The sequence below is a fragment of the Phasianus colchicus genome, chromosome 6 (genome assembly GCF_987193195.1).
Source record: "Phasianus colchicus chromosome 6, bPhaCol1.hap1.1, whole genome shotgun sequence".
In the NCBI taxonomy this organism is placed as follows: domain Eukaryota; kingdom Metazoa; phylum Chordata; class Aves; order Galliformes; family Phasianidae; genus Phasianus; species Phasianus colchicus.
In genome coordinates, this window is record NC_143441.1 from 23,037,359 (window position 1) to 23,064,028 (window position 26,670).

Here is a 26,670-nt window from a genome sequence, read left to right on the forward strand (position 1 = left end):
CTCCTTCACTCAACTAGTTACTAAACAAATTGCTGTAGGTCTAGAGGAATTTCTCTGTGTAAATTAATTAGCAAGGGGTTGGATTTGTTGTTGTTTTTTTTTTCCACCCATAGAGCTCTTCTCTATGGGGTGAATGGCTATTGATGGCATCTCCCTGTTCTTTTCTGCCTGAGACACACAACAGCTCTGTCTCTTGAGGCTGAGACACATTGCTCTAACAAAAGTCACTGTGCTTGTGGTAGATTCATTGGGTTGAAATGAAATGTTCAATAATGCATAGGAGGTTAGGGCAGAAAATTTAAGGGTTTATCCTATATTAAGTCGAAGTTGAAAGCATATTTTTTTGTTTGTGCTGTAGTCCAGCATCAGATAGATCTTACTTTTATTGTTCTGAATAGTGTGGAAATGATGAACCCATGCCTGGAATTGCATGGAGATTGTGTTTGATGCTGAGTTGCATTCTAAAAAGCTGATGTGACTTTTCAAATGTAACTGTAATGTTCTTACATTTATACTTCTTTTCTTAAGAAAGCTTATACTACTTTTCTGAAGCTTCTGTGTTTTGTTTTCTATTTTTAAAGAAAAACATGAACTACAACCAAATGACTTGGCCATCTCAAAATCTTATGAGTCATCCAGTCGTATGTTTGTCTACCGAAGAGACCTGACTGATTCTTTGGTAAGGATATGTATTCTGTATTCCCCTTTTTTGATATGTCTGATTCAAGATCAAGGGCTTAGTGTTCCTTTAAGAGGGTTTTTTCAATATGTAATTTATTTTTTAGTTCCTTAGTGGAGCTTAGTGAGCTGTTCTATACCTGGAAAAAAAATCTTGCATTAACAGCAGTTATTTGACTGAGCAGTAATGGAATTTGTTCATCAATTTCAAATAGACCAAAGCTTCTATAGAGCTTAAATCTTTCAATCTACGTCAGCCTGGAAAAGCTGGCTTGTGCTTGTACAGGACTGACTGGGATGAAGATTACTTCAGAGCTCACATAGCCTTTTTGTATTATTTTTATTTTTATTTTTTTTTGCCTCGTGTGCCTGTACAATACTTAAAATGGCTGGTACAGAATTGTAGGAAGTGATAAACTCTACATAACATATGAACACAGAATTACTACATGTATATATATATATATATATATCTAGAGTGAGTTATATGAAAATTACTGAGCATCAGCGTGGCTACGGTGTTGTGGTATCCATATGGTTACACTGCTGCTGCTGTGTAACCCTTCCTTCTGTCTCTCTGGTGCCAGAGAGGGGAGTGGGTTGGAGAGCTGCAGATCTCTCATTCTTGCTCTCCTCCAAAACTGAGATCGCAAAAACTCTCTCCCTGCTGATTTCCTGAAAACTCAGTGAGGCAGGAACTCCAGTAATTAGTCTTCTCTGCTAATTATTCATGCACTTTGAGGAAAGAGTGGGGACAGTATTGCAGCTGACTTTCACGTGTTGTCAGCTCTAGCATTTGTGCATTCGCCCTAGCTATGAGAAATGTCTATTTACATTTTGTTGGATCAATGTGCCCTGAAGAGCTGACATGCTGATATCATTGTAATCCGTCATCCCCATTATCTCCAGCGTTTCAGCTTCCTCTAAAAATGCCAGCATTAAGGAAAGGTTTGCAGTGTGGTCAGGTGACAACCAATCTAGTTTCATTAGTTGCATAATAAAAATGGCAAAACTTGCTGTAACTGTCAAAAATAAAGCGCCAAAGTAATGGCTTAACTGATAAGAATAATCTTTCATCTTGACAGATGGTTCATGTGCCAAGATTCAAACTGATGAGGTAAAAAACCCAAGAGAAATACAAACCTTTGAAAATCAGAGCTAATAATGGCTATGTCAAATGACCCTTAATACCAGCAGTGCCTGTGAACTCCACAGTAATAACCTCAGTAATGTTTATGAATCAGAATGCGCAGTGTTTGTTGGCAACAGCATTTAGAGTAAATTAATCATAAAACAGGTGGATTTATGTTTTTTGTAAGCATATGTTGACTGCTGGCAAGTTTTGTGAATTTGTTCTAAGTCTGGTATGTTCGCAGAATGATAGAGAAATTTCCTAGTGTCTTAATTCAAAATCTACTTTCTGATAATTTCAGGGATCATATTTTCATTATGTTCATTACCTGTTTGGTCATTTTTTTAAACTCAAGGTTTAGAGAGAGAGGGAGAAGACCTAATCCAATAGGCCATAATCAATCCTATTGACACATTTCTTGTTTCAAGCTATTTATTAAATATGCTATCACTCACCAATTTTAATTAATGTGGAAAAAAAAAAGTCCTCAGTGCACTTAGAGAACATTACTTACTCAGCTTTGTTTTGTACCTTGGTCTAGAATCTGTTCCATTGTGAGCCTTTTGGCACTTGCTCAGGATTTTTTGTTCTTGTCTATTAATTTAGAGCCCATTTGCTGACAATGAAGAGTTGCAGCAACGGTCTGTGAGAATTTTGGGAATCAACACCTGGGATCTTGCCTTAGAACTAACCAATTTTGATTGGAATCTCTTCAATGCAATTCATGAGGTGAGCAGCATCATGTCCACTTCCAAATATATTACTATTGTAAAATATTATGTTGCTATGGGGTTCTGAAGTTGCACTAGTGTTTTGGAGCATCAACATTCCTTGGATCTTAGTTCATCACCATGACAGTGTAATTTCTCTATAGTGATGTTAATTGAATCAGATCCAAGAGCTGTGCAGTAATCCTTGATACTGACAAAGTTTGCCAAAGGTTTGTAGCTTCCCTGTGGTGATGCATCTCATGTCCCCTGTATATCTCATGGGTTTTACTGAGATTTACCTGAAGAAAATAAAAGATCATGGTTATTCTCAAAAACTGTCTGTATTCATGTGTTGTCTATGCAAGTTGTACTTTGCATTCAACATTATTCCAGTAAATATGGAACTTCACAAATAGGTATCCTTGATATGGCTTTAATCACAACAGCATACACTATTTCAGAAACTTCAGGTGTTCATAATAGTGCTCTGGTTTGGCTTCAGTGGGATAAAAAATATCAGACAGGATTTAGAAAGTGGCATAATAGCCCACTTCTGTGTCCATTGGATTATTTCAACAACTTTGATAGGTTCTGGTGTGAGCTGCTGAGTAAAACACACAGCTCACACTGCAGAATGTCACTTGAAAATATCACTTACTCAAAAGTGTGATGGCTTTTTGAGAAAACGGCACGGAAATTCTCTTACTTCTCATCAGATTTCCTTTCGTTTTATGTTCTTTTATTCAGGTTAGACACAAAAACTAGAGCTAGTCAAGGCTTTTTGCACAGACGGCAAGAGCAGCTCTTCTGTTCTTGAAAACTGAGTCATTTTTAGAAAGAAATTGGAATGGAAAGCTTTCAGATTCTGCAGTGCTCTGATATGGTTGCTTTTTCACACTAGAGTAGGAGTGATGAAATACAGAAAGAGACAGATTGGTGTAACCACATGTGGAATTGCAAGAAATCTCACAAGGAATCTTGCAAGACTTTCAGTCTATCTACATACTGAAATACACCTCTAAACTTTGCTAAACCAGATTTGAAACCTGAATCATTTGTGATTGGCCTGTGAACAATAAAAAATAGCCATTTGTTTCTAAATCTTGTTTCAAAACCAGTATTTTAAATACTTTATACCTCAATTATATTTAAACTGTGGTTTTTTTATTGTCCATGTCTTCCAGCAAGAGCTGATATACTTCACGTTCAGCAGACAGGGCAGTGCTGAAAACACTGAGAATCTCAGTCTTCTACTTCAAAGATGCAACGAAGTCCAGCTTTGGGTTGCCACCGAGATACTTCTCTGCAACCAGCTCTGCAAACGTGTACAGCTAGTCAAAAAGTTCATCAAGATTGCTGCCCAGTAAGTTTCTAAAATTACAATACAAACCCTTGAATATGTGTGCCTTACATAAATACTGTGAAAGAAGAGTTAGGTGCAAGAGCAAAGACAAAAAGCAGTTTACTGTGTAGTAAGCATATGTAAGTAAAATAGCCCAGAAACAATAACAGCACACACTTGCTGAAATTAAATGTGGTAGAATATATGATGTACAACCCTTTCCCAGGAGTTTAGTTAACGTATTTGCAGTATCCAATGGAAAATCCGTGATGCTGCAGAAATACCTCCTTCTGTAGTAGGGATAGTTCTTTTCTTAGCAGAGATAACCTGAGGAACTCCAATATAAAGCTATCTGAGTAGCAGCACTGTTATTCGCCAAAGACTATAAGAAAAACAGAACATTCTGTTTTAAACCTGATAGGTCTAACTAGAGAGGAAAATGGCTGCAGTAATCTTTTGCCCCATACAATCTTGTCTGGAGTACTCTTTAATTTAGTGGAGCAGGATGGTTCCTCACTAATGAGATTTGACTGTCTGTTGCACTATTAGTAAGTAGTACTGGCATTCATTTTGTGCCTTGGAACAGCATACATGTATATACTATGCACAGAAAGCTTTTTTCTCTGAAATCACTCTTATTTTGGTAACCAAGGGAATGGAGTAGTTTAAATATGTGCAGCCATTCTCCTTTCCTCTTTCTCCTCTTCTTGGTCTTTTGCAATATTTGAATATGAATATTCATGGAAAATGTATAATTTGTTCCCCTCATCGACTGGATTGATTTAATTTGCAAGGCACTTACATACAAAAGCCTGTTGTCTGCTGAAGCAGTGCCTTTGGCAAAATTAATTCTCCTAATCTAATCTTGTGTAACTCATAAATGTGATCTGATTTAGTTTGCAAGTTCTATGGTATATGGTAATATGTTCATTTTCTGCCTTATCAATGGCCATGTTTGGTCCAATTATATCAAAAGTGAATGGTTCTGTCCCACATGAATGTAGATATATTTGTGTCCAGACTAGAATGTTGCTCTGTCTCAATTAATTCCATGTCTATGAAGTGAATAGTCCAAGTTGTGGAAACTAAATACAGTTGTCAGTAAATGATAGATAGATTTTCCCAGTGCATTGGCGAAGCACCCATCACCCAGCATGTAGATTTTGACATAACAGATATGCAGAGAGAACAAAGTGTAGTTTGCTTGAGGTCTTTTTTTTTTTAATTCTGAAAAGCATGTTTCCAAGTGAAAATATGATTGTATCTCATAAATTCTGGAAGAGTTGAAGGGGGAACGGTTAAGGTGCAGGGATACTGTTCCAAACACAGGCACGATCCAAGCAGCCCTGCTGTTTTGTTTATGATGAACGGAGAGAGGCAGGGAGCTCTGAGCTGCTCTGGCTGCTTCCTGCTCCCTCAGAATCAGCAAGGAGTCTCTCTTGTCAGCAAAGTAACAGAACTAAGATCTTATGGTAAGTGTGTGTGTGCGTGCGTGCGCTTCATTGTTGAGGGAACTCCACCTGCAGAAGATGGCTGGCTTTTACACAAGTATGTCAGTACTTAAGGAGAGGCAGTTACTGACACACAGATGTCTATTCTTCTGTTGATGAGTTAGTCTAAAATAGAAAACAAGTGACTTGAGAGAGAAAATGAGTTAGCATGTTGCTAGAAATGAGCATCTAGAGGAGTCAGAGAAGCAAGTCAGCATGGTGTTAGAATAAATGGATTGTAACAGATGCCTTCATGCTGCTCAAGGGGTGGCTGACTGAAATACATACCTTCTCTCTGCAGTTGATTGAGAGAATTGGGTCCTCCGATAGCACTTTATCCAGGTCCTATGTTGTTTCACAGAGGATTACCTCTGAGAGCTGCCTGACTTTATTGATAAAAGAACTTGAACAACAGAGTCAGAATTAACTTCAAGATAACTGAAATTAAGTGAGAGGCACCATTTAAAAATGGTATGCAGTGATGAGTGTGAGCTTTATGCAAATTTGTAACAAGTGGTGGAGAGTTTCCAGTTTGAAGCATTGGTACATACTTTTCCCTGATGATTAATCCCATTGAAGACAGTGGATTCACTCATACTTAAAATCATCTTAGAATTCTGTCTTTCTCATACTCACAAAAATATACATCTGTTTATTGTAGTCTTCAAGAATCTATAGAATTGGAATCTTCTTTGACAAAGGCTCTTTATTTCAGGATTTCATATTTTCTAATTGATTAGAAATAAGGAGGGACTGACTGTATGTAGAGAAATGTCAAAGAATAGAGGTATCAAGTGAATTCTGTAGAGACCAGTACTAGAACTAGTGCGAACTACAACTAATTTATAGGGATATGTAAAAAGAACATTAATCAGATTTTCAGACAATAAAAATGATGAGGGATTGCAAATGCATTGGAGGATAAAAAAAAAAAAAAAAAAAAAAAGAATGATCTAAAGAGTCTAGTGGCATGTGCAAACAACAGTGGGATAAGATTTAATTTAGATAGATGCAAAGTAATTCAGCTAGGGAATTCTAATACCGAGCTGAAGAAATAAATGCATGATTGTAAAGAACAGTACTGTGACAAAGGTCTTTGGGTGATAATAGATGACAAATTAAAGACAAGGACAAAGTGTGATGCTGTTCCAAGTAGATATATTTTATGTTTATTTTATACTTGCACAGGAGAAAGATGTAAGAACTTAGAGGGAAAGCAGTAATTGTGCTCCTCCTTCCTTCCCCACTGTCTCATTACCTCTCCTTGGTAAGAAGGAGAGAGGGAAGAGAAGTTAAAATGAAACACAAAGAATTCAATGAAAGATAATAGCAATAGAAGAAATAGATTGCAATCCATGGCCACAAGGAGAAATTGAAGGAACCAGTGATGTACAATTTGCAGAAAAAATGAAAAAGGGGATGAAAATATTTATAATACAAGAGAATAGAGGTCAAGGATTTATTCTGTATGGTAAAGGACAGCAGAGAGTAACTTGAACATTGAAAAGGGAAAATTACTTCTGACAGCAAAGGAAGAAAAATAACCTGCCAACAACAGGGTTGATGAAACATGGAACACTTGCTAAAAAACTTCTTTGAGACCACATCACCTAGACTGCAGGTGGCCGTGGTAGAACGTTTAATGAGTTCATTACGTGGAAGATGATTGTATGTTAGTGCTGAGAGCTGAAATTGGACTCAGTAACCTAGGATACCTGTGCTTTCCATTTATCTTTTTTTCCGAGGACAAAAAATCAGAATACAACATTCATATTTTTATTCCACAGCTGTAAAGCCCAAAGAAATCTGAATTCATTTTTTGCCATTGTTATGGGTCTCAACACTGCATCTGTCAGCCGGCTGTCTCAGACCTGGGAGGTAAGACACATCTTTGTATCTGTTAGATTTTGTCAAAACCAATTCTCACATATGTTGTGTACTGGTGAATTACCTTTTCTTCCTAATTATTTGTTTTTCACGCTGAAATCAAACAGAGAACAAATGTCAGTAGGGAAACTTTACTGTGACCCGAAGCCTTTGATAGATACCTATTCAAGTAAAAGTAAATGTGTCCTTCCAGAACAAAGCTCTTTAGGAAAAGTCAGGTAAATTATCCCAGCATTGTAAGTATATCTCAGAACAGAACATCTTATAAGGTTGGTTCTAAACAAGGCATTTCATTTATAAAATGAAAAACAAAACTTTTTAACTTCTCCTTGATTAAGTCCATCACAGTTGCCATGAATTAACATACTGGAGAACAGAGATTGGCTGTTAAAGAAGCTTTCAGTTGCCAGTCAGTCAGAGCATGAGATGTTTGGAGGAGGGTTCCACTGAGACTCGTGTTTATATTGTCCCTTGTTTGTTTGTTGTTCCATCTCAGTAGATGACTGAGTAGTTACTGAGTTATCTGCAAGTTTACTGTATTTGCTGGTGAACCTAAAACTGAGGAAGGAGTAGTTTGATGTTATATGGGGAGAAGCATCATTCCTTGCCACTGCCCTAGCACCACAAGCAGGCAGTACTCAACAAATGTGAACCTGTGTATTCACAAAGTATTCACAAAGTGTCAAAGAACAGCTGTGATCTTTGGAGATGCTATTGTGTACCAGCAGCTGAAACCCAGTGGCCATTGGAGGGTTACAAAGCTATCTAACACATGAAATCATGCATATGTAAATAGCACTGCATATCCAGTAACTTTGGCATGCAGAGAAATGAGGACAATGACTGTTACTTTGGGGTTGAGTTTGCAGGGACTCGGATAGTCGAGGCTACCTTTAAATAACAGATAAAGCAAACAGTACAGAGAAAAAATACATATGTTATGGAATCCCCTTGTGTCTTTTGATTCTAAAACACCTTGCCCCACTCTGTGTGTTATCTTCATCCCTTTTATGTGGACTGTGGTAGAAGATTGGAAAAGTCTAAGTATTGTTGGCAACAGCGTGTGATTCTCTTGCCCATACAACAGGGAACTCTCCTGCATGGTGAGACCCCTCTGAGGATCATGTGCCTCTGGCAAACTTCTCTAGGAAGAACAAACTGAACAAGGAGTGCCTCTGCACATGTATCGCTGTAAATATGTCAAATTCCTGTGTATAAAATATTTATGAAGTCACAGGCATTTTTTAAAAAAACTCTGCACTGCAAATTTCAAAAGCAGAAGGTTATTTGCATTAGTAATGTGACTTCTAGAAAGTAGAGCAATGTTTATAAATTAATTATAATTACTTACACATGTAAATGAAGCCACCTAAATTTAAGCAACCATTTACACACTAAATTATGTTGGTTCTGCACTTGAATTCTTAAACAAGCAGTGTACTCCCAAGCATATTCTACATTTTTTTTCTACAGTATGCAGAATTTTAATGACCCTAACTTTCCCTGATTGAAGATATTAAAAATGTGCAATTGCAATTCCATATCCAGTTATTTTAGCATTTTAATCATATCGCACATCCACTTAATCTTAATTGTTCTGAATTTCTCTTCCCTGATAGTATCACTGTGGCTGTCAGGATCTAAGTACACGAGTGAGACAGGATTTGTAGTAAGGGGGATAACCTACTGAACTATCCAGTAAAGCTGGAAAAAAAAGACAAGTTCCCACAAACCCTTCTGAAATACCAGCAGCAAAATTCAAATTAAGGAAAAATTGCTTTGACTATAATGATTTAAATCCATTAAAGCATCTTAGAGATACAGGCAGCAGATGCTTATGGAATAGAGTAGGCGTTAACATACAAGGATGAAGGAAGAAGCTATTTTGTGCTTAGGCTCTCATGGAATCCTTCCCTGTCTGATTAGAATGAGATATCAGAGATGAGGTACTCATTTTTTATGAAAGTTCTCTGACACCAGCATGGGAAGTAAATAAAAACAGCTGTTAATACGTTGTTTTTGTAAAAGAACACAAGGTATGGAGGCTGCAGGATGTAGTGCAGTGCTGGTGTCTTGCCAGCAGGCACTTCACAGATCACTTCTGTAGAAAAAAGTTCAGCATTTTTCTGTTTTTGTTTGTTTTTATTTTTTACCAACTCTACTTATTTTTCTTCTCTGCATTCCCCACTTCAGAAAATTCCCGGAAAGTTCAAGAAACTTTTCACAGAACTGGAAAGCTTGACAGTAAGTACAGCATTGGCAGCAAAACAGAGTTGCTCATCTTTATCTACCACTCTTCTTTTCAATCTGTGTCAAGCCTGCCTGTCACTGGAGCTAGAACCTGGTTATGTCAGATCAGAGATTAGCTGTAGGCCATGCAGCCCTCCAGAGCTCAGAGGTGGTCTTGAAAAAGCAAAAAAGAAACAGGCTGTGCTCCTGACAGCTGAGGAAGGGCAGAGTGAGGCAAATGTGTCACCCGTTCACCAGTATCATCAGTTTGAAAACTGTTCTATTGCTCTGCTGGTTAATCATCCTCTATCCAAGGAAATGCGCTGCAGATCTCAGACGAGGAGGACAGCTGATGTTTAAAAAAAATAAAAATAAAATAAAAAGTAAGAAGCTAGGGGTCTTGGTCTTCATTATCAAAGCTGAATAAACAACTGTTTCCTCTGGCTGTCAGGGAGCTGGGTGCCTGGTGAGATTGCTGCCTAGTGCAGGGAGCGTGAAATCCAGCCTTTAACGATTGTCATGCTGCTGCACTATGAGTCCTTTATTAATTAATGTGTTTTCAAGATTGTCTGTGAGCTGGTGTACAAAACTACTTGTTTAGAGAGGAAATTGAGATGAGTTTTTGAATTGCACAATGCCATTGAATCATGCTCTCTTATTTTCTTTGAAAGTGTTTGTTCCATTGATCTGAGAATAGGTGTTTCTGTTTGGTTGTTGTTTTGCTTCTGTGAGGGAGGGTGAGTAGGGGTGTGGGTATTGGTTGGAAGAAGAAATTTATCAGCAATATGCTCTAGGGGTACGTTTTGTGCTAGAAAGTAAGTTGAAGGAATTTGGCTAATAGAAAATCATGGGGAAATTACAGAGTTGTTGAGGTGTATCAGTTCTGCAGCTTACTCCAGTTTTAGAACTGCTTCATCTAGAGGAACATAATTACTTTTGTTCTTCTCATTGTTTACATTTCCTCTTCAGTTTAGTAAGCTACTCAGTTTGAAAACCTTTATCTACCTCATTTCCTGAAGAAACCTTCTTATATCTATCTAAGTTGTGTTCGGATCATAAGCTGATAATGGATTTAAAATTGCTCTTTTTATAGCCTATTGATTTTTCTCTCTATTACCCAAATGGTATTGTAGGACCCTTCGCTGAATCATAAAGCTTACAGAGATGCATTCAAGAAAATGAAATCTCCGAAGATTCCCTTCATGCCCTTGCTTCTGAAAGGTAATGTTAAAGCTTGTCTGCTCTTCTCTGTCATGTGAGTGCGTGTGCAAAAATTTGTGGAGGTTAGTTAAAATACTCATAAGGAGATTATTCTTTCACATGGAATTTAGGTAAATACGCGGCAGATACAATGAAATCTACAAGAAAACATTCCAACCAGATAATAATAAACACAGCTGCTTTTGAAGTCAGGAGGAAAGTAGGAATTTTCACAGCTTGTTCCTGGGCAGAGCCATGCCCCACTGCCTCGCCAGGGTAGAGCAAGCTGATTTACTCATTTTGTAAAGCTGAGCGAATGGGATGTGCCTATCTGTCCTCCTGCAGGCTGAAAGGTGTAACAGAGCTACTTGCTAGTGCAGTGACTTGGGCAGTGAGCTCAGTAGCAGGTATCTCGGTTATTCCATTATCTCAGTGTCATTAATTATTAATCACCTTGTCTAGAACGTGACAAATTCATTTGATTATTCCTGTGTTCTGAAAGTGTTCTCGTTAGGCTGTTTGTGCTAACCTGCTACTGCTGCAAATTTAACGTGTTTGGAGACAGTTTTCCAAATAAGCTGGTGACAGTTTGGTAGCCACAAGACGCTTCTCCTCTTGGCGGGCTTCAAAGGCATTTGCATTAATTCAGCTGGATATAATTATCAAGGCTTCAAAGGAAGGCAAACCTGAACAAGTAACTTGTAACAATGATGTTTGCACTGCTCTGCTGTGAGGGATGTAAAAGCATGCACCTAAGAAGCATTCATGCAATGCAATCTCATGCCTCTGAAGTGTACTGGATAGCAGAGATATTGCCAAATAATACAGCAAGCTTCTTCAGCATGGTGATCCAGAAGGAAATGTTGCCAAGGCTGACAATTCCCAATGTGTTGCACAGTACATATGATGTAGGAAGAAATTCCTTATTCAGAGGGTGGTGAGGCACTGGCATACGTTGCCCGGAAGCTGTGGATGCCCCATCCCTGGAGGTGTTCAGGGCCAGGTTGGGTGCGGGCCTGGGCTGAGCTGGTGGGTGGCAGCCCTGCCCATGCCTGGGAGTTGGAAGTAGATGATCCTTAAGGTCCCTTCCAATCCAAGCTGTTCTATGACTTCATTCAAATCAAGCATGTTTATATTAAAATTATTTGCACTATGACGTTAGCACATCATTAATAAATCAACAAATCATTAATAAATCAACAAATTCCTATATTTTAGCACAAGAGGAACAAAAGTAGTTTCAAGTAAATGAAATAAGACCCTTGCTCTGACTATGAGAAATAACTTCAGAGTGTCCCTTTAAAGTTAATTAAATTTAAATGTGGAGCTCTCTTACAGCACAGACACAGCTTTAGAAAGTCAGGCAGATTTTTCAAATATGCAATAAAATGCTGTGTTGTATCTGTACAACGTAGCTCAGATGCAATTTTCTGCTCCATTGAATTTATCTAGACTCTTAGTTGTTGGCCACAAAGCAAATTTCTCTTTCTTCCACTCTCAGAGATATCCACTGCAGTCATAGACTTTAAAAGCTGTCTGGAAATTTCTGCTTCCAGTAGAAGTTCTTCATTAAAAGTGACATTTTTTAACTGCACTGATACAGAGACAAGTAGTTCCTGCCTGCCAGTAGGGTTTCAAAGCCTTGCTTGTCCTTTCCCTGGCCCTTTCCCTGGGTGCTCAAATATGGAGAAGGTGCAGTTGGTCCTGTGCCCTCCTTCCCCCTGATGCTCAGAGTGCTGCCCAGAAGCAGGAGGTGGTGGAGGTGTGCCCAGTGTGTCCCCATGCTCACCCCACTTGCTCAGGAGCGCTAGAGTAGATCCCAGCTCTTCAACACCCCTCAGGCAGAGCTCTGCCTAATGAGTCCCAGCCCTGGGTTTCCAGGCTAGTATTAAGCCATTAACATTTCCATTCTAAGCAATTACAAAATCCCCCTCAGGCACAGAGCTAATCTTTAAAACAAAAGGAAATAAATCAGGTTGGCTGTTTTGAGGTAGGATGAGAGAGATGATAAAGCAGTCCCCAGTGTCAGTTGCAGGTTCTGAGATCTAAAATCCCCCAAATCTGTGGGACCAAGTAGATGTGAGAGGGAACCTAGAGATATCCTGAGATGTTTTACACAGCTGACCTGGGGACTAGCACCTCAGCAGGGAGAACTGTGGCTTTTACTGAGGAATGGTGTCAATGCCATCTTGTTAGATCAGTGCTCTCTCATCCCAGTCCTCACAGGCATGCACACATCCATGCTGTGCGTGGCCAAAGTGGGAGATGAGGGGTATGGTGCTGCTTTGTGTCATCCAGAGGATGCGCTGCCAAAGTCTGCCTGTGACCTCAGTATCTCACATTCCAGACGGGTCTTGCTTTGTGTCTTAGCATGCATTAGAAAAACAGAAAAAATGACCTCCAGTTCCAGTTTTAATCATAATCTTAGCAGTGCTTCTTTCACCTGATTTTTTTTTATTATTATTTTTCCCTTCCCACTCATTACAGTGCGTTCAGTTCCTTTCCTGAAGCTAAATATAGACCTTTGCTGTTTCCTCTCACTGACCTTTTTTTGTCTTTGCAAATCCTCTCCAACAATGCTGTGTAAGGCAGTTTCGATTCCCTAAGGTTTCCCTGGACATAATGCTTGCCTCATGCAAGGCTTTGAACTCCAATTTGGTGGCTCTCATTTAATCTCACCGGTGTGCCTGGGGGTACTTCAGAGAGTTGCAATGGAGAAGGAAAAAGGGGGTGTCAGAACTGCCCCCAAGCCTTGTGTTGTGCCCCTGTGGAGCTCACAGCTCGGGGGCTCAGTCCCAGCCTGGGCACAGTCCCAGGCTGGATCTATCCTGCAAGCATGGGGAGCAGGCTTGCCAAGCTGGATATCTCTCTTACACCCAGTCATTCTCTGCACCACATGCACTTCATAGGTAATTCAGGTTTAATAAGAATTCTGGGCTCTGATTTGAAAATCTTCTTGTTTTGATGTCTATGTAGTGCATATCGTTATGCTAAGCTTTTTTTACCTTTCGTAAGCTGTTTTGGTAATCTTTAATGGGATGTTTTCCTATCTTTTTCTTTTAGTTGCTGTTTAGAAATATCATTTCTTTGTACAGAACAACAAAGTCCTGCAAAATAATTATTTTCCTTTAATTTTTTTTTCCAGATGTAACATTCATTCATGAAGGAAATAAAACATTTCTGGATAACCTTGTTAATTTTGAAAAGCTGGTAAGCTTTATTTTATCATTCCTGTTTTTCACAGAAATTCCTATTCTCTTCTTTCCTTCCCCTCCTTATCTTATATGACTAAAAAGGGTTTCTTCTGAGTAAATCAGGAGGAAATAAACAGAGGTTAACTTTGCTTCAAAGAGCAAACAGGATAAAACAGCTGACAGTTGAACTCTCCCCTGCCCCTTCCTCTGCTCCTCTTCTCACTCATTCCTCCCCACTTCTCTGTAAAATGGTTAAGCCAGAGTTACCCAGAATCAGTGCTGTACAATCGCCTCAGTTTATTTCCAGGAGGATCTGTTCCTTTGCACCACCTCGTACATTTTTTCTCTTCAGTTACATTCTCCAGTTTTCTCTGATTTCTGTTGTCTCAAGGCACTAAAGAAAAGGTATCTCTAGTTTAACCACTCATGACTGAAGTAAAATTTATGATCTAGGTTAGATGATGAATGAATGAATGTCTGAAGTGTAACTCGAACTGAACGTACACACCACTACACTAACTCTGGTACAGAATGCCACTTAATATCTTTGGGCTCTTCTACACTAGTCATGATGTCTCTATGCTGGCATGACATTCCCAATGAATGTTTGATTTGTCTAATTTGCACCAAGTCTTTGCTGATAACATTTTTGTAGTGCTCAAAGCCATAGCTTTTATATTTGAACTGTGCTGGTGTGGAGAAATTTTGGTTTTGTTGGGCTGGTGTTTTTGATCAAGAAACCAAAATGTTCTTCCTGATTGCTCTGGATATGCCATGAGACTGAGTCCAGATGGCTGTTGCTGGGGAGTTGTTTTTAACTGTTTTCTCCATGTGTTTACACTTGTTCGAGAATGATCATGCAAACTGGGAGTTATTCATGAACCAGATGTTGAGCTTTTTTTTTCCTCATCCCATCATAATGTACATTGCCCTTCAACTTATAAGCAGATGTGGACTTTGACTTTTGAACCTGAGACCCTCTTTTTGTGTTTTCTACTTGATTTCTGCACCTTATCTTGTTGCAGAATTGGAGAACACTGATTTGCATTTAATGAAAGGTTTTCTTGTCCCAAGTCCATTAACTGTTTGACCTTTAGGTGTTTGCATAAAACTCATTAGCATGTTCTTCTTCATTGCCTCTTGGAAGTTCATCCAATTAACATGTAAATTAAACTAGCCCTTGATGCACAGTAATTGTTACTAAAATCCCCCCACTGGCCCATATATTAATTCAGTGAATACGAAAGATCTGATTCTTATTTGAGTCTTAGCCAGACCTTGTTTGTTTGTTGTTTAATCATGTATACATTTAATGTGTGCTGGGCTTGCTTGGTAAGATTTCCTATCCTTGCTGTCACCATTGTATCTCCAGAGGTGGTGGGATCTGTACTAATTGACTTCAGTGAGCCAGGATTTCACCATTTCGATGCAAAAAGATAAATGTGCATTTTAAATGGGGGAGAGTCTGTGTGATGCTGATGGGGTGAGTGTTGCTGACACTGATGCTTCCTCTGAATTGTTAGTCAGATCACACCCCGAGGAACCTGCTGTCTCATGGCTGCCTGTATCCATATGAATGCAAGCAACTGAAGTGGAGGCTTAGAAGACATTTTATTATGGGTGTAATTGTAACTCAGATAGTATATGTATCCTGGTGGTTCACTTGTTAAGTTCTATGGGCATGAGTTTACTTAACAAGATACATGACACATCTCCATGTATATGCCCATGTTTTTTTTTTCAGTTTGTATGGGCTTTGTCCCAGGGAAGTCTTCCTGGGTGTTTTACATTATACTGAGCTCTTTCTGGCCTCTGAGAAAAATTAGGGTTGACATTGGCTCCTGCTTAGTTTGGATCAAGCCACTGAACCTCACCTGCAGATTTACTGTTGCAGAAAAAGAAGAAAAGAATTATTCTACCATAGCAGATTACTGCTTTGGGGAAGAAACTTACTCACTGCCATAAACATGTACAGTTTCTACTTAGGAATTTAAAAGCAAAGATGGTTTATTATGTCTTCATTTGAGTAGGTATTTGAAATATTTCAGATCTGCGTTAAACACCTGACCAGAAGGAAGATTTGCTTGTCTGAACTATTGTTGGTTTTTTTTTTTTCTCCAATAATATCAATTGGCTTAATAAAATATATAATCTTTTACTGCAATCCCTGCTTATTTTATATTCTTAGACCATCATGGCCACAACAATCCTACCGTGACTGAACTTGATTTGACATGACATGATTGCAGTGAAGACAAAGTTAATTCAAAATATAAAGAAGTGAATTTGCAAAGAGAAGAAAAAGAGATGATCTTTTGTCTCTGGAATGTTATGTAGTAATAGCAAAAGTTGAAGGGATTGCAGTGGTTTATTTAACTCCTTGTTGGTTAAACTCTAGTTTACAATAGATCAATATTTAGTTTCATACCCTGTTCCTGTACTAAATCTGAAGGAATAAATGAAAAGACAGTCTTTTACTGTTTCATCTCAAGATATTTCCATTGTATTTACTGAGCTGCTTCACTGAAATGTAGCTTCAGTTTTTTTTCAGGGGGCAGCCATCACCCATATCTTAACAATGACATGTCTTAGCCACACTCCAGCAAACTCTAATACAGGTCAGTGGCCATTACTGGTTTAGATAATGACATCTTACATAGTACCTTCAGTACTGAGCTGAAGATTCTCAACCTCCTGCACACTCCAAATATTTGTGCAACTCCCAAGCCTGTTCTTTTTTCTTTCATCAGTTGAAGAAGTGCTAATGATCTCAAGGTAGATGGTAGGCTGAAAGCCTACAAGAAAGGTGTTGTTTGTCATACTAATGCTGTACAAGCATTTGTTTAAATAGTCAGGAAATATTAGTTGAATATGCTGATTTTTTGAATTACAGTTGCATCCCAGGGAGCTGGTAATGGACAGACAGTCTAATTAGACTAGTAAAGATTCTGCTTTAGGAGAGAGTTGAACAGATAGACTCTTTGCTGCCAGACCATCGCATCCAGAGGCTGTCTTGAGATGGACCCCACAGTGACCACCAAAAGTGAAACAGCAAAGAATGACAGTTTGTGAGATAATGGGATCTCTTACTTCTAAAAGCCAAATTCAAAGGGTAGCAGCTGGAAAATGTTATAGGAGCAGTATCAGTAGATGTTGTAGCTCTCCCAGTACTCACACTATTGACAATGAAGTCTGGGACATCACATTATGAACATCACTATAATCAGTGCAGGGACATCAGCACAATAGCTACCCATGATTGCAGGGTAAATGAAGCACAAGAGATAGGGGGGGAAAAAAAAAAAAAAAAAAAAAAAAGAACCCACCTTTGATTCACCGATAAAAGGATTATGAAGAAGATATGAAGAAGATTCCAAGACAGATGTGCTGTTTTTCTTGTGATAAGCTCTCTCCTTTGGAGAAGTCCTGGAAGTGCTACTCTGTGGGTGGTGAGAGTTGAGCTGTTCTGTGTCATTCTGATCTTAAAGATAATCTGCTGAAGACAACTAATTCATTCCACCTCTGCTTATTTTTGAGGGAGATGTGAGAAGAATACAAGCAGTTCACATGAGCTGTTACATTATTACTGCTAGCTGCAATTTGTTTAAATTAGTTACCAGGTTTGGTGAAGAGTTATTGGCTAAATTCTATCTTTTCACTTTTAAGTGAAATAGCAGTCAAATAAAAAGATCAGTGCTTCAACACATTTATAGGTGACATCTAGTCAAAATGAGCATACTTCACTGATTTATTGTGAACAATCCCAGTTTTCATAAGTTGAAACCTGAGCCTGAAAGAAACCAACCTTAAACCTTTTTATTTCCTCTGTGTTGTCTTTGTTTTAGCTGGGACTGGATTGTTTTCTTCAGAGTGTCTGGTGTGATGCTATTTTGGGTCTAGGAGAAAAAGTTGATAACTTTCAATGTTATGGTTGGGCTAAACAGTCTTGTACAGAGACAAGGCCATTTGCAGCAAAGGGTCCAAGGACTGGGAGAGAAAGGAATTAGGACAGCTGTCTTAAGCTGGCTGGAGGGATATTCCATACCATATGACGTTATGCAAAAGGAGTTCTGAAGGGAATGGGAGTTCATCTTGCTCTCTTCTGCTGCTTGGGGGGTTACCTGGGCATCGGTCGGAGGGTGGTGAGCAATTGCTTGTGCATCACTTGTTATATACTTTCGTATATATAAAATCATAACTATTATCTTTTTCCTTTTCCCTTAGTAAGTAGTTCTATCTCAACCAACGAGTTCTACTTTTTTTTTTTTCTTCTGATTTTCTCCCTCTTCCTATTGGGAAGGGGGGCAGTGAGTGAATGACAGTGTGATGCTGAGCCACCTACTGGGTTAAACCACAGCATGCATAATCTAAGGGAACATCCAAAACTTACTGTACCTCAGAACAGAAAAATAAAACTGTTTTAAATGAATGCTTCATCAAAGCAAATAATGTATCATGACTTGTTAGAACAATAAAAATAGACAGACGTTTGTAACTCAGATGAGAAATATTTGCAGATGTATATTGTGAAGTACCAAAGAGAAATCTCCTATGTAGCATCAAGTTCCACTACCTCTACCATTGTTTCAGTGAATATTCAAGGCAGGTCTCTCTCTCATCTCCTCCCCCACCATATCTGTGGCATTACTGTATGGCAGTTGCAGTGGTCTTCCAGATCAATAATGATTCTGTTAACGGTGATCCATAGATGGCTTTCATTATTCTACCGCAGGGGAATGTGAGCATCAGTAGCTGCTGAAACCACGTACATTGTCACCACAGTAAACTGGGAGAAGCTGACAACTAAGAACAAATCTTCCTGATCTTCCTTATTTCTGATATTTGCATTGGAAAGAAGAATCAAAGATCAAGTTTAGGGATTTTTTTTAATTCCAGCATCAATTATAGGTGAATTCTTGAGGCAAATCTTAAATAACCATGGAAAGCCATAATTACTGCTTTGCTAAGACCTAAAGTCAGATATTTTTCTAGTGATATTCTGAATTTACATTCCATTTTTCCAAGGCTTTGTTTTCTCAGAACTTCAAAGTCTTTCCTCTGTGGTTGGAAAGCCCAGCAAAATGAAAATTACATCTTTCTTAGAGCCACAAGGAGAAGACTGGTTCACCATCATTTCTTCTGCAATGCAGCTTGCTGTTCCAATTACCTAGGACTGTCTTTTGTTTCATGTTCTGCAGGTAGTCATCTTGTGAGTGTAGAAAGTACACAGTGTTTTGCTGTGTTTGTACTTTGACCTGTCAAAATGGGACAGAATTCTCTGTTTTGGACAAGAGAGTTATGTATCCCTGCTAGCACCAACCTTTTCTAAATGGTGTACCTGCATTATCTCCTTCTTGGTACATATCTACACAGATGTCAGAGTACTTGCTTCATCTGGCACTGTAGGCTGTTATTTTTATGTATTGGTTATCATACTACAGAAAAATGCTGATACTGGGACCTGATTGTAGTAGGCAGCGTGCAGACATACACAGAGGTGTTATCTGTGCCACAGAAGCCTAGTTAGAAACTTGTGGAGACAGAAGGAGAGATTGTAGACTACTAGAAACCCTGGATAATGAACAAGAAGCATGAGATGGATCAGAAGCATCTAGCCAACCCGCAAGACTTTCCTCCTGTAGGTTTCAGTTTAATAGGAGTCACAGGAACAAAAATAAGTAATTGTATGGCTGTTTTTCATTACTGCTTTCCATGGGCTCTGAGAGAGTTGTTTTCAATTAATCTGTGCAGTATCAATAAGGACCTGTTCTCCCACTGTCCTCATTTTCGACTTTACTACATTTGATTTTTTTTTTTTTTTTGCTTTACAGTGTAAGCCAGGGAGTTTCTTCTGAATTTTCTAAAGACAGAATCCCTCTCAGACTTTTGCACTGATGTTTTATGTCTTGTCTTTGCAGCACATGATTGCAGATACTGTTCGATCATTGAGACATTGCAGAAATAACCAGTTTGGTGAGTAGCCAGAATTTGTTACTTGTTTTGCCTTTTTACAGCCTTAACACTGGTTGTTGGTTATTGAATTACCTCAGTATTTTCCATGAATCTCTGAGGTGTCCAGGCTTCCAGATGCTGAAAGATGTTACTCATTACCGGGGCTTTTCACTTGGTTTCCGCCACCAGAATTTGTTTGTTTTTTTTTTAATGAACATTTCATGCAGTGGCTGAAGTCTTGAAGACACTCAGATCCTCTGGGTTTCATTGACTAGGTGGAAAGGAGTTGGCTGTGTTTGTGCCCCTGACAGGGAAAATCTGCAAGTTGAGCTCTGCTTGTTTTGGATACTGGAGAACTTATGCAGAAAAGGCTTCTCTTTTCTGCTTTCCACCCTATTAGACACCAGAGAATCTGACCTTAAGGACCCATGCCAGAAGAACCTCTTTGCTAACAGAGCAAAAACCTTGTTTTTCTCCTCTTCAGCATTTCTCATTCTCTGTGGAGAGGTTAAACGCAGGAAGGGGACAAACACAGCACTGCTTGAGGAAGTGGTTATCGTTTTGAAGCCAGAAACACTAAACATGTAATGACTAAAACTAAGGCCACTAAAAACTCTTTTTCCAAAGAGCTTCAGAACTTTGCTGTAGCCTGAATGCAGGATTTTCATGGTTGGGGAAAAAAAACTTGAATCTTTTTTTTTTTTAGCTGTATTTTCAGCAGCTGTCAGCACAGAGCACAGACCCTGACAAAAAGAATATTAAAAATTTGTACGTATTAATAATGTACCATGGAGAATGATAGGTACTATTAAGAGCTCTGCTGAACACTTTGTTCTATAAAATTACCGTACGTATGCACAGTCTTTATTAAACAAAGGTTGCTTACCATTATGGTTTTTGTGTCACTTAGATATATCTTAAGAGAAAGAATGAGAAAAGGAGAAGGGCATACCTTGTCTGTTTTTATTCTGTTAAACCAGGTGCTGAAGGAAATAGTGATTAATCCAAACTGCACCTCTGTAAGTTAGGATGTCTCTTATTTGCCATTATAAAGTTATAGCATTGATTCCTTTAATGATGCAGGGTTTTTTCGCAGCTTCTCTGCAAATCTCTCTTTTCTTTTTTTTAAGTGGTTTTGTAAACACTGCAACATAAATCTGAGGTTAATACCCAAGATTTATCATATAAGCTGGTAGTTTGAAGTGCATGATTGTTATTTTATTTTACTGCAGACTTGATTTATTGTGAAGCTGGCATTTAGGAAGCAGCTTTTACAGATATCCCTGCAGGCATTTTATTTTTTGTTATATTCGTTTAGGCATGAAATGAATTCACTGAATATTTATTGAGACTTTATGGACAGTTTCTCTTTCTAGTGGGCATATTTTACTCTCAGGATTGTGAATCTTTCCACTGCATTCAACTCCCAGATTGGCCTGAGAGTGGCAGGCATCTTACTGTAGGAAAAAAAAAAACAAACCAAAAGCAAGCAAGGTACATTATTATTGCTTATGAACTGTATCAAGTGTATTAAGCGTGCAGGCCAAAGTGTTTCTGGATTAGAAGCTGATTAGGTTCCAAGCAAGACTGAAATGCTTTTTTAATGGAAATAATATTTTATTTTTACATACTAAATCCTGAAAACAAATAATTGTGTTTCCAAAATCAAGCAAAGCAGCCTAAACAAATAACATAGTTCAAGCTTTTGTAATTTCAGGTGTTAATGAGAAATACAAATGTTCCTTATTGTGTGCAGCATAGCTGCTGTGAGCCTATTCCCCGAGAACAGAAAGGTCACCGATGTGTTCTGACACAGATTTATCACATTCTCATGTTCTCTCCCACATTTCTGAAGTCAGAGAGGTGCTTGGAAATAGCTCCTGAAAATAGCTGCCCAGGAGCACCATTAGCAGCTGTATGCAGAAGCTGCTGTTTTGACATCCAGTGTTGCTTACCCTGCCTCAAATGTGCTCATTAGAGTCAAGGAGGATAGTCGGTTCCTGGAAAGCTGTTGGTGTAGCTGGAGAGCGTGGAAAAAGGGATGATAATGAAACAAAAGAGAGGGAGGGAGTGTGTGGGTTAAGCTGATTGGTTCTGGGAGTCTTGAGCATTTTCTTCTTTAATTGATGGTAATACTATTAATGGACTAGAGCAGAGCTCTTCGACCTTTGGCAGCCTGTCAGCAGTCAGCAGCAGAGGGCAATGTGTCTCATCGTTTTGTTTGCCTGGCTCAGTGGGTCTCAGCAGCCTTGAATGTAGCTCTTCCTGTTCCATTTCTGCTGGTCACCAGCGCTGCTGGAAGGTTTCACAGGCAGAGAGTTCCCCAGGCTAGTGCCAGGCACAACAACTGTAGCAGAAAGTATCTGCTATTCAAGCCACCCTTCAAGTTGTAAGTTGCACAGCTAACTCCTCCTGCCTTTTAAGCACCCATGAAAGAACAGCTGTCTTCTGAGCCGCTGTGCAACCCTTGACATGGTGGCACACTGGGGGCTTGGAGGTGCTGTGATGGCTCACAGAAATGAAAAGCAGGCAAGGGTTGGCTTTCTGATCCATTCTCTTTCTCTGTTTTGTAGGCAATGAAGTTCCTTCGAAAGAACATAATGAACTGAAGCCATACATCCACCACCTGCACGTCATCGACAACCAGCAAGCTCTCTTTGAGCTTTCTCACAGGATAGAGCCGCGAGCGTGAGCGTGCACAGCTTTGTATACCTTGTAACTGCAGCACTTTGAACTAAGTGAATGTTTATGCTAAGCATGTTGCTTCCCTATATGAGAACAGTTTACTGAGTTTTATCAGTAGCTCACACAACATGCACAGGAAAATCAGGCAGAGCAAGCAAAGGAGCTGCTTGCAGAGCTGCAGGGCAAGCTTGGTGCCATCCCCGCTTGTCACCAAACGGAGTAGCGTTCTTTGAGCTCAGGAGCTTGGTTTCTGTGAAAATATTGTTTGGTCCAGTGTAGCTTTCAGTGCAGATTCTGCCAGTATTAGAAAGAAAGGAAGCGTTGTGTCACGGCAGCAAAACATTTCCGCAAGGAACATGCAGCAAGGGGATTCTCAGTTCACCACAGTACGTACCTCGCTCATTCAAGGTTGCCAAAAATACTGTGCAATCCATGCAGCTCCCCTGAGTCCACCAGAGCATCTTGTTTGAGATAAGTGCAGACAACCAGGAATGGAAACACAAAAAGGCAGTGCACCAGGTGAAACTCAAGAGCCTGTCATGATCTGGAGGTCAGAACTAAAGAGTTGATACTGTTCTGGCCCCTCAAGCATCTGCTTTATAGAATGCACTGTCAGAGCCAATCCACTTTTGTTGCAGCTCCTGGACACAATTGTTTGTACACCAGAATACATTTATTTCTTCCTTTTCAGTTATCTCAGATTTAGTACCAGCTCCTGCAGATAATGTGTAATAAACTGTCACAGCAGGAGCTTTTTTTATCAGCTTGGACTACAGCCTCTTTTGTATCTATTCCAAGGCCTAGGCTCACCCATGTTCCTAACTAACCTTCTGGAAATACTCTACTCCAGCAGGCAAAATGTCACCTCACTTGCACACACTTCCAGTTTCTAAAGAGCAGCGGGGTACCCCTTACAGGATACCAGGGAACCACCTGCATACACAGCAGGCTCTCAGTATTAGGGTCCTTTTCAATTTCACATAGCTAGAAGTAGTTCTGAGCACATACCAAGATGGCATTTCTGATGTCCTATCTATGACTGACCTAAGCCTAAGCACCACTATCACCACAGCTCTGGTTTTTAGTGTGAAGAAGTTACCCCAAAATAATCTGGTGTATGCCACAGGCAATAGGCAGCGTGCTACTCTGGCACTGGTTTGTACACAGACTTGTAGTAACAGTCCCTTTGCAAAGCAGGGAGTTGGATGCATTGCACTGCTTTGCCTTTCACTCTTGCATGTGTTCCACATGAGGAAGACTTCCAAGAAGATGCTGCTTTACTGAAATGTGGGTCTACTGAAGTAGCACGCTCTTCATCGTAGTTTTATCTCTGGTTTAAAGGGATTAAAGAACAGCTTTAACAGGTAGTCTGTGGGGGAATCTGTAGAATGCATTCAGTTTTCCCATCTGTGAAATATTGTATAGATCTTCTGTAAAGGAAACAGATGTTTCAGAAATGTATTTGCTTGTACTTTGTTATTATCAAATCCTATATGATTTTTTGTTTTTAGAAAAAAATCTTCTTTTTACCCAGTGAAAAGAACAAAAAAATAAACTCTTGCTGGCCATGGAGTAAAAATTTGCTATGTTCTTCTGTAGATGTGACTGCAGATACTGTAAATAACTCTTTTGTGCAAACAGACCAAAACTGTTCAGATGTGGACACTAGCTGCACTGGGCTCCTTTTGCAGTGTAAGAACACAAACCATGGGTTATGTTTGCTTCTTGTTTTGTTGCAATTCTTCCTCTGGCTACAGCACTCCCTGAATCCCCACCCTGATGTATTACTTGCTTTGTTTGCTGGTTTTTGAGCTCCCCCTTGTGAAATCTCATTATGTGGCATTATTTTTAAGAGCTTGGACCTGACTGCATGCACTAGCTCATACAATACTCAACTCCACAACTTGTTTTGTTGAAACACGTGGAAGAGGGAGCATAAGTAAGTACCGTGGTTCACTGCATTCAGCTCTGTGATAGCTGCAGTGGTTACTGCTGATGAAACAGCAGCAGTGCCAGAGATAAATGAAGGAAATTAAAGAAGAGGGGAGGAAAAAAAAAAAAAAAGAAAGATGATTGCTCAGGCATTGATTGGAAAGTGTGCTGAAGCCAACCTGAAGGCACCTTACTGGCTAAAGTAAATGGCTGGGTAATGCTGCACCACTGGGCTACAGGCCAGGTTGGGTATTGGCTTTCTGCACACTGCAATTCTACACTGAATCGGGTGCTGTCAGCCCTTACAGCTGGCAGAAAACCAGTTTGAAGACACACAGCCTGCACTAAGCACGTTATCTGTGTTATGGCTAACTGGGCTATTCTTTAAAACTTGATGAACTAATTTTCATAGTGGCCTTTCTTATTTGAATATGATGTTATGGTCTGGAGGCCCAACTTTGGTGCATCAATCTCACATTGAAAAGATGGATCTTCCAACTGTTACCTTAAAAGAAAGGCAAATAATCTAAATTTAGAGATAATCTGTAACAAACAAACAGGGTCTTCCTTCAGCAACTGAAGTATCGCAGAGCTGAGCTGCAGTCGCAGGCACTTTGAAAGGTGGTTGGCGAATGAGAAGTAAATCCTGTGAATGAGATGGGGGCCCCATAGTCTCTGCCAGGGCCCAGCACAGGTAACGCTGTGAGTTTTAAGTCATTCTTCCCTCTCCAATAGCGCATTTATGTTACGTGGATAAAATTCAGGAATCTTCTGAGACACTTGTGGTTAGGTACTCAGCCTATTTGCATGAGTAGCTAGGAGGAATAATTAGACAAAACAAAGGAAAAAGCTTCCATGACGCATTTAATTCTAGCCCCACCTGAGATAGAAGTTAACTCCATTTGCATGACACTGGCAAAAAAAAAAGAAAAAAAAAGAAAAAAAAAGGGGAGTATTGGAAACAATAAGATGTGGCTGTAAACTGATACAGAAAGATGTAAATACTAAACATTTTAGCAGAGTAATATTTATTTGCATAGCCTATTTATTGTCATTGTATTACACCATTAAGAAATACTGGGATAAAGTCAGTGGGCTGAGGAAGAACACCTGCTTGATACGTTCTCTCTGAGTGCCATAATGCTGTCAGCTTGCATTAAGAGTAATAAAACAGAAAATCCCAAACCAAGGTGTTTACCTAACTTCTCAGGGACTACAGCTAGTAGTTATCCACCGCTATGAGACTCGGTATGTATGAAATAATCTGATTTACCAGAATCAATGTCGCCAATGTTTTCCTTTTCATCTTACATGCTTGTCTGCCTCTGTACATATTAATTGTATTGTGTATTTATGAGAGCTAGTAAGCAATAATTTATATGTCAAAATGGCCAAGCAATACAAGGTTAAAACTTGTAGAAGCAACTGTTACGTTTATCTTGCATTTTCCAGTGTTTTTTAATATTGCTTTTCAAAATATAAAGATTACCTTAATGAAGCTAGGCTCTGTGCCTTCCTGCCTCTCACTCTCCCTTATTGTTCATCACTGGTGTATCTCATACTCACACTTTCAGTCATGCAGTCCTGAAACCCCCTCATGGCATTTGCAAGGGGAATGCAGCATGTGTCAGGAGCCTGACCCTACTCAAAGCACTGCTCCAATGGGTGGGACTTGCTAATGCTGATATATTTCAGGTAGTTTCAGAAGCAGATGATGTTAATGGGGTCTCAGCTGTGTCTTATCATCACTGCACTGAGCGGGGCCTGGAGCTACTGTGAGAAGTCCCTGTGGGAGAAGGAGGAGTAAACCTGTCTTCCAATCCCCCAGAGTCTGCTTTTATCTGCACTCAATCCTCTTAGTGAGGACAGTAAGTGCTTTCCCCTTGCTTCAGTTGTATTTGCTGGTGCTGCTGCATTTTCCCCTGCCTTCTCTCAGCTGTCTGCAGCAGGGAGAATGAATTTTAACTGGAATAATTAAGGCAATGCAAGCTCAGAATGTTGACACAGCTCTATAATGTTGTCTGAAGATACTTTATGGCCAGACATCCCTTTCCAGACCCTGCTGTGCTGAAGACTTTGTGCTCCTAGCTGTTGATCGCAGTCCCTCCCACGAGATCATTTCTCCCCATCATCTCAGGAGGCTTGGGGAGTGTTTCCTAACCTCCTGCAGTTACTTCAAGCCCTGTATAGCTGCGTGCAAACAGGTAACTTTGCACAAAAGGGCTCTTCTTCCATCCCA

The 26,670-nt window shown here is 39.5% G+C and overlaps 1 protein-coding gene across 6 annotated transcripts in view; it reads left to right on the forward strand.

Annotated features, from left to right (window-relative positions):
- RAPGEF5 (Rap guanine nucleotide exchange factor 5) overlaps nt 1–25,929 on the forward strand; it is a 152,373-nt gene extending 126,444 nt beyond the window's left edge. For all 6 annotated transcript variants that reach the window (XM_090142681.1, XM_090142682.1, XM_031590087.2 and 3 more), the window contains 9 exons: nt 582–679; nt 2,417–2,539; nt 3,705–3,883; nt 7,140–7,230; nt 9,433–9,483; nt 10,602–10,689; nt 13,814–13,878; nt 19,781–19,835; nt 22,388–25,929. In XM_090142681.1, coding sequence (XP_089998807.1) covers nt 582–679; nt 2,417–2,539; nt 3,705–3,883; nt 7,140–7,230; nt 9,433–9,483; nt 10,602–10,689; nt 13,814–13,878; nt 19,781–19,835; nt 22,388–22,506 — 869 coding nt within the window. In that variant the 3' untranslated portion in view covers nt 22,507–25,929. The remainder of the gene's footprint in view (nt 1–581; nt 680–2,416; nt 2,540–3,704; nt 3,884–7,139; nt 7,231–9,432; nt 9,484–10,601; nt 10,690–13,813; nt 13,879–19,780; nt 19,836–22,387) is intronic.
- Nucleotides 25,930–26,670: the final 741 nt, after the last annotated feature.